Source organism: Hypomesus nipponensis, chromosome 23 (genome assembly GCF_054491055.1).
Source record: "Hypomesus nipponensis isolate SF chromosome 23, ASM5449105v1, whole genome shotgun sequence".
Lineage (NCBI taxonomy): Eukaryota > Metazoa > Chordata > Actinopteri > Osmeriformes > Osmeridae > Hypomesus > Hypomesus nipponensis.
The window spans coordinates 24,790,001-24,803,743 of record NC_140383.1 but is presented as its reverse complement, the minus strand read 5'-3'; the positions used below and the strand labels follow the sequence as shown (position 1 = coordinate 24,803,743).

At 50.9% G+C, this 13,743-nt stretch overlaps 1 protein-coding gene across 2 annotated transcripts in view; it reads left to right on the top strand.

Moving 5' to 3' along the window:
- tanc1b (tetratricopeptide repeat, ankyrin repeat and coiled-coil containing 1b) overlaps positions 1-13,743 on the top strand; it is a 119,504-nt gene that overhangs the window by 27,181 nt on the left and 78,580 nt on the right. For both annotated transcript variants that reach the window (XM_084688470.1, XM_084688471.1), the window contains exon 3: positions 10,297-10,500. In XM_084688470.1, the coding sequence (XP_084544596.1) occupies positions 10,297-10,500 (204 nt within the window). The remainder of the gene's footprint in view (positions 1-10,296; positions 10,501-13,743) is intronic.

The following is a 13,743-nucleotide window of genomic DNA, read 5'->3' as shown; positions in this document are numbered from 1 at the left end:
GCAGGGCGTAGTCTTAGCCACACACACACACACACCCTCTCAAACCTCAGGTGTGCCCACACCGGACCCACCCTGTGTCCCTCTTTCACGGCAGATGAAAAGCAAAACAACGTCAGTTTGGGAGAGTGCTGAACCCGCTTGCTCTAATATAATAGAGCTCATCTCTTTCAGCACACTTAACTTTACCCCTCTGCTCCTTCTGCTAGGCAGAGCCATTGGAAAGGCATTACTACTGTAACCCAATAGGGCGTAATAGATCATTATTGATAAGGGTTTAGCCATTAGCCTTTAGCAATCCATAAGGTTAACCTAATTCAGATCCAGAGAGGATCTGTTGTCTCAGTGTTCAAAGGCTATTTATTACCAGTAACATGGTCACCGATTTATACCAGATGTTTCTTCATTTTGTTTCTGAAGGCTTGACTGTCACCCTGTGTGCACTGACGGAGCCAGTCTTGGGACCAGCTCAGAGAAGATGGGAGAGGGTGGGGGACAGAAAAAGGGTATGAATTTGGTCAAATAGGACTTCCTACTTGATTAGGAAGGTTGCTGTTACAATGCACTAGCACTCAGTTCCTCTACACCGACTGGAGGGGGGAATCTAGCACTTCCTGGTTCCCAGAGGCCCAATGGCATGTTTCGAAAGGCTGGTAGTGTCCAGGCTGACAGCTCATTGGTGGATGAGGTTGGCATGTTTTTCTTATTACAGCATGACCCGACAGGGTCGCCACACTCCTTCCTGTTTGTTTTCCCTCAAGCTTCATACCTCACTCACACGCACACTCACAGTGACACTCACTGACACTCACTCACACCTGCAAACACACACACACACTCACACACACCTGCAGATACACGGTGTGTCCGGTCTGTGTCCTTGGGATCTCTTGTCCCCCTCCCCAGCCCCTCCCCAGCCCTCCCCCACCCCCTCCTTGTCTTTCCCTCCTCCCCAGCCCCCCCCAGCCCTCCCCCACCCCCTCCTTGTTCCCCCTCCTCCCCAGCCCTCCCCAGCCCTCCCCCACCCCCTCCTTGTTCCCCCTCCCAGCCCTCCCCCACCCCCTCCTTGTTCCCCCTCCTCCCCAGCCCCCCCCAGCCCCCCCCAGCCCCTCCTTGAGAAAGCTGACTTGGCTGCCAGTGTCCTGATAAACATGAAATGACGTCAATGTTAAAGGCTTTAGGCTGGGCTTTTTCACCTGGCTTTTAAATAGGATTTCCTTCTGCTTTAAAACTCGAATAGATAGGGTAACTCTCTCCTGCAGTCTCTAAACACTGGAACAGTGTTCTGGACGGTGACCTTGAGGACAATTAATGTCCTCCGCCACATATGTCATCTCATTGTCCCCTTGGAAACCCATGTCCTGGTCCTGATGGGGCTGTTACTGTGTGCTCCACTGTGTGTGTGTGTTTCAGAGATCCGCCCACCTGATGGAAGGTTATCTCCCCGTGTACGGCGGCCATCTCAGCAATATTCACATATATTCTCACAAGGAGAGATTATGTTTTAATTAAACATCCTGCCATTTGCTTATCTTCTGTGGGTTTGGCACATCATATTATCTGTCCAGTCGCCTCCCTGCCTTCCAGCTGGAGGTAAATCCAGTCTGTGGTGGAGACGTTGTCTGGCTCCAGTATTTTTCCCATACCCGCTTAAATTGAGCATTCATGAAGAGGAATGGGAAATGTCATGGTCTCTGCTCAGTGCTGCTCTCCCCCGCCACACACACACACACGTACAAACTCTTTCTCACACACACTGTACTTATTTTCACACACACACACACACACACACATACAGTACAAACTTACTCACACACCCCTCCTCTTGTCTCCGTTCCCTTGGGGATGGTGTTGAAGACATTCCAGAGGCTAGACCCCTGCAGACCTCAACTGGGCATCAGACAGACACAGACAGACAGACAGACAGACACAAACAGACAGACAGACAGTGAGAGAGAAAAAAGTTAGAGCTGTAAAAAGTGAGTGTGAGACCGAGAGAAATAAAGAGATGAATAGCGAGGGAGAGAGAGCTGAAGCTGGGCTGCTCGCGTGGTCTGGCCTGGTCTGTCTAACCTGGTCTGGTCTGTCTAACCTGGTCTGTCTAACCTGGTCTCTCTAACCTGGCCTGGTCTCTCTAACCTGGCCTGGTCTCTCTAACCTGGCCTGGTCTGTCTAACCTGGTCTGGTCTGTCTGGTCTGGTCTGTGGTCTGGTCTGTCTAACCTGGCCTGGTCTGGTCTGTCTAACCTGGTCTGGTCTGTCTAACCTGGTCTGGTCTGTCTAACCTGGTCTGGTCTGTCTAACCTGGCCTGGTCTGTCTGGTCTGGTCTGTCTAACCTGGTCTGTCTAACCTGGCCTGGTCTGTCTAACCTGGCCTGGTCTGTCTAACCTGGCCTGGTCGGTCTGGTCTGGTCTGTCTAACCTGGTCTGGTCTGTGTAACCTGGTCTGGTCTGTGGTCTGATCTTTCTAACCTGGTCTGGTCTGTCTAACCTGGTCTGGTCTGTTTGGTCTGGTCTGTCTAACCTGGCCTGGTCTGTCTGGCCTGGTCGGCCTGGCCTGGCCTGGTCTGGGTGTGGAGGGGGGTGGTTGCTGGGGTGGAGGGGGCTGGTTGCTGGGGGGGAGGGGGCTGGTTGCTGGGGGGGAGGGGGCTGGTTGCTGCGCTTGCTGACACCAGTCTGTCTCCTGCTGGTCGAGGCAGCGTTATGTTTTGACTGTTGCCATGGCCACGACTGGCCGACCCAAAGGGATCCCAAAATAAGAGTGGGAAAAAACTGTGATGCTGTCAGGAGTTTCTGATTGGCAGTTCCACTCTCGTACAATAGAAAATCTGAGCCACTGAATCAGAGTCCAAACACCCTTGTGAGTTCTGCCTAGTTATGAGCAAAACAGATGTGTCAGATGTGTTGGTCGTACACAAACTCACAAGTACTTCATCAAACACCCCACGCTACCATACCCCTCTGTTTTCAACTCTGCTCTTTCTCTCTCTTTCTCTGCCTCCCTCTCTCTCTCTCTCTGTCTCTCTATCTCTCTTTCTCTCTTTCTCTCCATCTCTCTCTCCCTCTCTTTCTCTCTCTCTTGTTCTCTCTCCATCTCTTTCTGCCTCCCTCTCTCTCTCTCTCTACATCTCTTTCTGCCTCTCCCTCTTTCTCTCTCTCCATCTCTCTCTCTCCCCGTCTCTTTCTGCCTCCCCTCTCTCTCTCTCTCTCTCTCTTTCTCTTTCTCTCTCTCTCTCTCTCTCTCTCTCTCTCTCTCTCTCTCTCTCTCTCTCCCCGTGTCTTTCTGCCTCCCTCTCTCTCTCTCTCTCTCTCTCTCTCTTTCTTTCTCTCTCTCTCTCTCTCTCTCTCTCTCTCTCTCTCTCTCTCTCCATCTCTTTCTGCCCCTCTCTCTCTCTCTCTCTCTCTCTCTCCATCTCTTTCTGCCTCTTCTCTCTCTCTCTCTCTCTCTCTCTCTCTCTCTCTCTCTCTCCATCTCTCTCTCTCTCTCTCTCTCTCTCTCTCTCTCTCTCTATCTCTTTCTGCCCCTCTCTCTCTCTCTCTATCTCTCTCTCTCTCTCTCTCTCTCTCTCTCTCTCTCTGTCTCTCTCCATCTCTCTCTCTCTCTCTCTCTCTCTCTCTCTCTCTCTCTCTCTCTCTCTCTCTCTCTCTCTCTCTCTGTGTGTGTGCTGCTTGTGTGTTAACCTTGACAGCCTTTGTGAGACTGTCAGGCTCGTTCTGAAAGTACACAGGGAAGCTGCATTGGCAGTCAGTCTAGCGGGAGAGTTTCTCCCTGGTGGAATGTCCTTTGGGCATGTGGCTTTGTGTGCAGACAACAAGAGGCTGCATTCATTATAGCCTTTCTTCATCCACACTCAGTGGCTCATCAAATTAACTGGTGAGAAGCTAATAGACGGTTATTGTGCGCAAAATATCACACACACACATTCACAAACTCTGTATTCTGCCTGTCCGCAAAGGATTTAACTGTGGTATGTGAAAATTGTGTGTTGAATCACTTGACAGTCGGTGTTAAATCATAGTGAGAGACAGTTTGAATACAGTTGCACCCATGTACACTAGACGAGGCCCACGACACAGGCTACTGTGCTGTAAATATGGGCTGTGCTGTGGAGCAGAGCTGGGTAAGGTGGTGAGAAATGGGGGGAGTGGTGAGGGGGAGCACACAGACAGAATGTGGTGTTAGCTGGTCCCCAGTCTGGCTCCGTCCACAGCTGGAGGTTCCTCTCCTCTCCCCTCTCAGGTCCTGTTCTCTGCTGGGTTCCCCTCTCAGGTCACTCCTGTTCTCTGCTGGGTTCCCCTCTCAGGTCCTGTTCTCTGCTGGGTTCCCCTCTCAGGTCACTCCTGTTCTCTGCTGGGTTCCCCTCTCAGGTCCTGTTCTCTGCTGGGTTCCCATCTCAGGTCCTGTTCTTTGTTGGGTTCCCTTCTCAGGTCCTGTTCTCTGCTGGGTTCCCCTCTCAGGTCCTGTTCTCTGCTGGGTTCCCTTCTCAGGTCCTGTTCTTTGTTGGGTTCCCTTCTCAGGTCCTGTTCTCTGCTGGGTTCCCCTCTCAGGTCCTGTTCTTTGTTGGGTTCCCTTCTCAGGTCCTGTTCTCTGCTGGGTTCCCCTCTCAAGTCACTCCTGTTCTCTGCTGGGTTCCCCTCTCAAGTCATTCCTGTTCTCTGCTGGGTTCCCCTCTCAGGTCCTGTTCTCTGCTGGGTTCCCCTCTCAGGTCACTCCTGTTCTCTGCTGGGTTCCCCTCTCAGGTCACTCCTGTTCTCTGCTGGGTTCCCCTCTCAGGTCCTGTTCTCTGCTGGGTTCCCCTCTCAGGTCCTGTTCTTTGTTGGGTTCCCCTCTTAGGTCCTGTTCTTTGCTTATGTGTGGAAACTGCTCCAGCAGCTGGTGTTTCTGAGACTGAGGATGTTCCTTATTGCCTGTACGTTCCTGTTCAGACAGCAGACACAAGGTGAAGGATACCAGTAGATTTGCTCTGCATTAAACAACACTGAATGGAAATCTGGATCTGTACATCGCTTTAAACAAAAAGCATCTGCTAAATGGATTCAAATGTAAAAATATGATGTAACTGTTAGTAAAGCTTCTCAACTGTCAACTAAGCAGTTTTATGTTGAGCACCCTTGTTGTACCCCACTATTGTTGTAGGGCTAGGAAGCTATGCCTTTGAGGCCGGGCAAAATCAGGCACCAACCGATTTTCTTTTTTTTTCACCTCAATATTTTAATCAATGTCTTGAAATGTGATCAAGTCCGTTTTATGGTCTGGATCTGTCCTCATTGGCCTTGAGCCGTTTTCTTTGAAGAGGCCGGGAGAGTGGGAAGGGGCTGTAATCATTTTTACATCAGCCCAGGCCAGTGCTGTATAATTAGAAAGGGTTGATTTCCTTGACCACAACTGGGGCTGAAATTGCAGGTCTGGGCTCGTCCAGGCCTTGAGGAAAGGCCTCTGAAATAGCTCTGGTAGTTTTCCTCTGTTTATCCACTCCGCCATCCACATCCTGGGTCACATGGTGCAGCAGGCTCCTGTCGTCCACATCCTGGGTCACATGGTGCAGCAGGCTCCTGTCGTCCACATCCTGGGTCACATGGTGCAGCTCAGTGCCCCTCCAGCTGGACCGCCTGTGCCGTTCCAGGAGCGTTCTCATGTGGCACCTCTTGTTTTCAAAACTTTCTCCCCCTAATTACAACGTTGTTGCGATCTCCCCAACCTGCAGCATGGCTGCAAGCAGTCTGGCCCTCGATCAGCGCCCAGCGCTCCAGAGGAAAAGGCTTTAGGATCTGCTGTTCAGCGTGGACAAGGGGGTTTAGCTTTACCAGTCAAAAGATACTGTGACAATGGGGATATTGTCATCGTCAAGAGGTCCCACACTTGGGGGGGGGGGGGACAACTGGCACCAGAAAAGGCTGTTGTGTGTTGCTTGTGTGTAGGAATTTGTAGCGTTTTACGAGTCCAGGGGGCAAACTTCCTGTGGACCTCCTGTGTTTCTGGAGTGGGGGGATGAAAGGTGTCCCCTTCTCTGACAGAGCCCAGTGAAACACTAGCCCTCCTCTTCGACAGACATTTCTCAACAGCAGGACTGGGATGTCAAGGGGGCTGGGTTATTTACCCTTGTAACTTTTAGTAGTTTGAGGTTCTGCATTTCTGAAAGAGATCTGTCTGTTCTCTCCCTCCTTCCCTCTCTCTCTCACTCTCTTTCTCTCCATCTCTCGTCTCTCTCTGTATCACCCTACATCACTACCTCTTTCCCTCTTTCTCCCTCCCTCTTTCTCTCTACCTCTCTCTTTCTCCCCCTCTCTTTCCCCCTTCCTCCTCCTTCCCTCAGCCTAGGTGAGAGGAGCCTAACCCATGAATGTCCTCAGAGGCGACACCCTGACCCAGGCCCCCTTTTCATGGTGTACCCAGGCCTGCTCTGCTCTGCGCTCCACGCTCTGTGGCGTCTGATTGGAAGCTGTTTAAAGCTCATCTGGTGGGGCCTCCCCATCTCAGACCCTAATGACACACAGCCATAAACATCCACACGTCTTTGAAGCTGTTCCACATGGTTGTCTGATGCTTGTATTCCTACAGAATCAAAAGGAATATTTTGGGCCGTGGACATGGCATGAGTTGATATTTACTGGGTGTCCTATCATGAGCCTGTCTAGAATGACTCTGTTCTAAAATGACCCTGTCTTAAATTTTACTGTTCTGGAACGGTGCAGTTCCAGAATTACGCAGTTTTAGAATGATACTGTTCCAGATGACCCCTGTCCCAGAACCCTGTATCTGCTTTGTGTGTAACTTGATGGATGTAGAACCCGATGGATGTAGACCCTGATGGATGTAGACCCTGATGGATGTAGACCCTGATGGATGTAGGACCTGATGGATGTAGGACCTGATGGATGTAGACCCTGATGGATGTAGACCCTGATGGATGTAGAACCTGATGGATGTAGGACCTGATGGATGTAGACCCTGATGGATGTAGACCCTGATGGATGTAGACCCTGATGGATGTTGGACCTGATGGATGTAGACCCTGATGGATGTAGGACCTGATGGATGTAGGACCTGATGGATGTAGGACCTGATGGATGTAGAACCTGATGGATGTAGGACCTGATGGATGTAGGACCTGATGGATGTAGGACCTGATGGATGTAGGACCTGATGGATGTAGGACCTGATGGATGTAGAACCTGATGGATGTAGGACCTGATGGATGTAGGACCTGATGGATGTAGGACCTGATGAATGTAGGTGTTGACGTGGGCCAGCCGCCCCCTCTCAGGCCAGAATGGCCACAAGACTGGCTGAGTGGGCGGAACACGTCCCACGTGTCTGAAAGCGTCTGTAGGCTGGTGGAGGTGTCTCAGCCCCCCGGCCACTTCCTGTCTGGGGCATTCTTCTTTGTTTAGGAGCTCTAAACACAGAACAGCTTTGTGCCCCCCACAGGGAGGGGGGAGGGGGAGGAGAAGGGGGGGGCAGCTCTCTGCTTCTGATTATCCTCCCCAGGTCTGTTGCAGCCAGCTAGCCTCCCCCTTGACTAGAGGAGCAAGCGTAGCGCTGGCTAATAGCAGCTAGCCTCCCCCTTGACTAGAGGAGCTAGCGTAGCGCTGGCTAATAGCAGCTAGCTAGTCCCAGGCAGGCGACCTGCACAGTCCTGACACATACACATGCACACACACTCTCAGATCGGAGACTCATTGACATGGCTTGTGGTTCACTGTGTCTGAGACATGTCGCTAGTTGACGCCGGAGCCATTCCATTACAGCTTGATCACTGCTACGTTTTAATGTGTGGTTAGATCGGAGGGCTGCTGTAGCGCAGCTCAATACATAAAGCCCTCCACTGCGCCTCCATGCTTCAAAACGGTCTTTCCATGCAGCGCTGCTGATTATCGGCCTCTTTGTTTCCCATCAGGAGCCCCGGGGCCATGGAGGGGCCAGGTAAAGTCATGAGCAGGTCCTGGGCCAGGTCCTCCTCTGGGCCAGCTTAGTGGAGCCTAGCAGCAGAGACCCTGAGCCAGAATGTGGTGTGTCTAACGGGGGAACAGGGAGCGTGATGGGGGAGACTGATCCAGAGTTGTGTTGGCTGACGCAGGAGATATGGAGGAGGGAAGAGAGGAATAGAGGAGGGAGGAAGAGAAAATAAAGAAGGCCTGACCTGACAGGAGATATGGAGGAGTGAAAAAGAGAGGGCCAGGAGAAAGAGAATGTTGGAAGAGATAAAAGAGAGGACTGAAAAGCTACACATGGGAGGTCATTGGTCTATTCCACCAGTTTCTTTACAAGCTGAACAGATTGTGGTTACATGAACCTCATCGTCGCCAAGGTTTGATCAGAATAAGCTGTTTCCGGAGGGAAAGCCTGTGACACTTTTCCTTACCCTCAGTCCCTAACGGAGATTGGAAGTATAAAAACATGTTTCCCTGGTTCGTCCAAACCCATTATGGTGTGTTTGGGATGAGCTCAGGCTGTGGGCTGCTGCATGTCTCCTCAGCCCAGTCCTCTCCCAGGGGTGAGGGCACGTTCCCACAGACAGGTTATCTGCTGTAACAGTAACCTTCAGCTAGATACACACTGTTCAGAGGAAGGTTATCCTTGTACTTTGATAGAGGCAGACTCTAGACCAGGGCTCAAACTGAAACTCCCCCAACTGCTGATGGAAGCATTCATTACCTCCTGAAAGTGTGGGCATTAGTAATAACATAACAATGGAGCCTGTTCATTTAGCAGAGGCTCCAGAGTGACTTTCAGGAGGTGGGGCTGATTGTAACCTGTGATCTCTTGATCTACCACTGAGCTATCCATCTAGTAAAGGTCATGAAGATTAGATGACATTTTTCTTTTTGTGCGTTGGGTTTGTCCATGTTGATACCTGTTTTGTAGTGAGTACAGTACTGTACAGTTAATGTTTGTTCTGTGGATGTGTTGTTTATCAGTCTTTACATGGTGCCACCACTTGTGTGGACAATGAGTCAGGCTCGTTATCTCCACTCTGTAGGCCGTGACACCAGGTCGTATTTACTCTGCTTCTGTAACCATCACTATCTAACCATCAGTCTCAGAGTCGTGAGAGAACCCATCCATGACCTCTCAGGTTAAACAGACAACACTCCGACGCACGCACACACATTTTCTCTCTTTCTCTATCTTGCTGCCTCTTTCTCTGTCTCTCCCTCTCTCTCTCCACCTCTCTCTCTCCCTCCCCCCTCTCTCCCTTCAACTCTCTCTCCTCTCTGTCATATCTCATATGGGTCGAGGTCTTGGTCTACCTGTACATCTCTCTGGACTCAGACGGGAGTCAGGTCTCTGTCCCGAAAGTGTCGGAGCTTGACGCACTTTTGTCTTGTCCAGGATCTGTCAACGACAAGAGGAATCACCTATAAACAATCTTTTGGTGGCTAATATTTGTTTTTCCATTATTATTATTATTGTTAGGGTTGTTGTGACGGTTATCATCTTACTGAATGCCTGCGATTGACGCGTCTTTTTTTCCGTCTATCCAGACTGGAGTTCAGGCAGAGTCAGGAAGATCTCTGAACGTTAGCGTAGGTAGTTTGGTCTTCTTCTTCCACAGATACTGTGTATAACGTAGCTAGGTTGGTCTTCTACTCCACGGATACTGCGTATAACGTAGCTAGGTTGGTCTACTACTCCACGGATACTGCGTATAACGTAGCTAGGTTGGTCTTCTACTCCACGGATACTGCGTATAACGTAGCTAGGTTGGTCTTCTACTCCACGGATACTGCGTATAACGTAGCTAGGTTGGTCTTCTACTCCACGGATACTGCGTATAACGTAGCTAGCGCTGCGGCCTTGTGGGATGCCCAAAGTACAGCAAAACACTGATTTTTTTTTTTGGGGGGGGACTTTCTGCTAAAAAGGTTTAGGCGGTGTGAGAAAAGCCTTCCCTCAGAGCAGCTCAGCCTTTTCAAAGCAGGAGATCCCCATGAGGGTCTCTCTGCAGAGGAAACCCGTGTGAGCAGGGGAGAACATGCAGACTCACGGAGATAACCCAACCCTAACCCAAGCAGCAAGCAGTTCTGGAACACAACACGGTTTGGGGCTCTAATGGAAGGGCCTACTCAAAAGTATATCGGTGACATTTTCTCATACAAACATTTACATCTGGAAAAGCTTGTAGCCACGTCAGATGAACAGGCTTTTAAGCAGAGCTGGTGTTCGGCTGAGGCCACGGTCTATTGTACGGTCTAAGTGTCTTTGTATAGCTCCATCTCTGCGTAGTCATTCTACATTTTCCATGACCCAGTCTATCTCTCGTTAGATCTCTAACCATCTCCCCTTCCTCCTCCTCAGCTGGGCAACCCCACGCCCACAGTGCCCAGAAGAGCCCTGCTCCTGAGGCTCCTGGCCCGCAGCCCGGCCCTGTCCACCCCTACAGCCAGGAGGATGGCTTCAGGCTGAGCATGTGCAAGGGCGTGTCCATGTCTCTGCCCTCCTCGCCCCTGCTGCCCAGACAGTCCTACATGATGCCGCTGCGCTCCAGCAAGAGATCTCCAGGTACTGAGCAGCAGTCCCAACCCCACGCTACTCACCCTCACCTAACTCCTTACCTCACCCTCACCTAACTCCTTACCTCACCTAACTCCTTACCTCACCTCACCTTACCTCTCTCCTCATTCTTCACCTCCGTCATTAGCCTACATCCCTTCACCAGTCCTCCTTCTCCACAGATCCTACCTCCCTCTTCCTTACTCACCTTATATCACCCCACACTTCTTGACTTTCAGCTGCACTCCACACACCAAAACACAACACATAACTTGCAACTACATGGACCAAGACAGGCTGTGCTCCTGGCATTTACTGTTCTACTGCTGTGTTTCCATACTCTGCTCCTGTCTCTGTGGATTTCCTCCCAAAGTGCAGTTTCCTGTCTTCCTCCAGGTGCTACCACGTCTACAATGCAACATCTGACTCTGTCAGGGATTGACAACCCTTTCAGCCTTAAGCGTACTCGCTGTACCTAGCTCTCAGCCCGCTGTTCCTTTAAACACACCTCACCTCAGGTGCTTCTCATCCTCTGATGGGGTGTTCTGAGGAGAAAAGAAACTCTCCTCTTTTGATAGTACTTTTACAAAAAGAAAAAAAGTTTCATGAATAAAACGGGCCTGAATAATACCTGGAATATCCAGTGTTCATCTAGAAGTGTAGCTAGCTAGCAGATAGCAAGCTAGCTAGCCCAGCCAGAAGTGTAGCTAGATAGCAGGCTAGCTAGCCCAACCAGAAGTGTAGCTAGATAGCAGGCTAGCTAGCCCAGCCAGAAGTGTAGCTAGGTAGCAGGCTAGCTAGCCCAGCTAGCAGTAGAAGTTCCAGTGAGTTCAGTGGAGCCGGGAGGTGTGCCAGTACAGGGTTAGTTAGTGTATTCACTGTCTTCCCCTGCATTTGAGCCTGTATTTAATCAGCTTCTCCAAGATGACGGCCCCTACAGCTACACCACGTTTACTCTAGATAGGCGTTTAATGGGCTTGTTGTGTGCACACACTCAGTCTTATTGTCTCTCCTCTCTGGCTTCCTCTTCCTTCGCCGTGTGGAGAGACAAGCTGTTTGATGTTGGCTGTTGTATCTTGGCTTGTTTCAACCTGACTCTGTGTATTCTTTAAGACTTCACAAAGAGGACAGAGATATTTGAAGTGGTCAGTCTGAAGCGCTCACATCTGGGCTGCATTTCGCTGGTGTGGACGACCCTGAGTGGCTTTGATCTCTCTTTTAACATTAGATGTGGCCTCCATAGTGAGCCAGGCTTGTGCTCTGGGAGATAGAGCATTAGGCTGCTTACCTTCACATGCAAATATGACTGAGTCTGAGTCTAGAGCTGGAGGAGGGTCATTTGTGTCACCGAACGCTGAACATCTGTGATGTAGATGTTAGTTTCTGTATGGGGGGGATTCTTCGCTTTCATCCTGGCCATCTTGCTTCAACTGTAAGCATCTGCAGTCAGGCTGGATCGTGTTGTGGGATGTTTCGAATGAGGTTTCTGATGGGGGACTTTCCTGTTCTAATTTCAGCTCCAGATTACTTTGAGAATACTGCTGTCTGATCCCAACTGTTTTCATTTGAGGGTGAGCGGTTGTCTTGGCTCCCTCTCTCTCTCTGTCTCTCTCTCTGTCTCTCCCTCTCCCTGACTCTCTCTTCGTAGCGTGGGACTTATGGGGCACTTTTAAAGAAACGCATCCTATGTCGGAAATGCTTCTCAAACTGCAATTACAGAAAGGCTGTAAACTCTGTAGTTTAGACAGATCCTTTTAGAGAAGGAGCCATGTTTGTTAGAGCGGGAACTGAAGAGGGTAGTCAGGTGGGGGGAAACATCCATGAAATCCATGTCTAAATGGCGTGAAGGGTAAGTTTGCCCAAGCAGAGAAGTCCATGCTCTGCTCTACTCTTCTCTGCTCCCGCTCAAGTTCAAAAACAACGTCTTTTCTCCTGCCTCCTCAGGCGTTGCTGCTATCAGCCGTGATTGTTTTAAACCCATCAAAGGGAACTCTGATGAAAAGCACATTGACACACACACAGAGAGGGGGTGGGCGAGGGAGCCAGAGAAGGGGTAATGAGAGAGAGAGAGCGTGGAGGAGAGAGGAGGACAGGGTTTGTGAAGGTGAATAGGGCCCAGGAGCGTTCATTACAGCCTCATTCCCATGAGAACATTGTAAGAGGACGGAGAGAAACAAGAGAGAGAAGAAGAAAACTGGATGGGTCAGGACATCATTAAGATGGCTGTCTGAGAGAAGGACAAAAGGGAGGGAGGGAGGGAGGGGGGAGGGAGGGGGGAGGGATGGGGAAGGAGGGGGGAGGGAGTGTGAGCTCTCTTCTCTCTTCCTCACAGGTAAGTGTGAAGACCCACCGGAGGGTTCACACCTCTCGTTAATAAACAAGTCCTGGAGAGCCCTCGGCTATCTGACAACGAGTGCCATAATACTAGACATGTGTGACCCGCACCATCAGAGATGTGTCTGGTGCTCAGAACCTCGGGGGGCGAGCCAGGCATTAGGAGACAGAACCTCTGGGGGGCGTCACTCCTGTATCCACCACCTGGACTTGAAGTGGTGAATCTCCTTCCTCATGCCTTGTTGCGGCCTGCTTCATTTCCTGTCAGATTAGATCTAAAGCGTTGTGGGGGAGCCCCCCCTGGCAGACTGTCCTGCAACAGCGGAGAATCTCGGGGTTAATTGGCAGCGTGACGAATGCCTTCGCCGCCACCCAGACCTGTGACCCTGTGTCGCAGCTCTGCAGTGTGTGTTTGTGTGTGCGCGTGTGTGTGTTGGGGATTGCACGGTCTGGGTCTCCACAGCCTTCCGTCGCTTTGATCAGCTAAGCCAAAGCTTACCATGAAACACAGCAAAACATGTGTTGCACAGGGCCTCGCTTTCCAGCTGAACCGTTTAAAGTTCTCCAGGGTGGGTGGGGGGAGGGGCATCTGGGGTGGTGTGCTTGTGTGTGTTGGGGATTGCATGGTCTGGGTCTAGGATGAATTCCTCTCTTTGGCAAAGGTTGGGGATCAGCTTAACCTTTCCAGGTTCTAATCTGGAACATTAGTGAGGAGAAACAACAGATCTGGGATCAGCCTGTTTTCAGCTGTGTCCCTGTCTCAACGCTGCCAGGAAGGCAACCAGGCCGTGGCAGCTCCACAGTGACCTCCGCTGGTCACAGCAGGTCACAGCAGGTCACTGTCCCACCCCTTGATATGTCCTCAAGGTCGCGGTGTGCGAGTGCTTGGTGTTCACTGTCCTTGAGGCTCTCTGATAA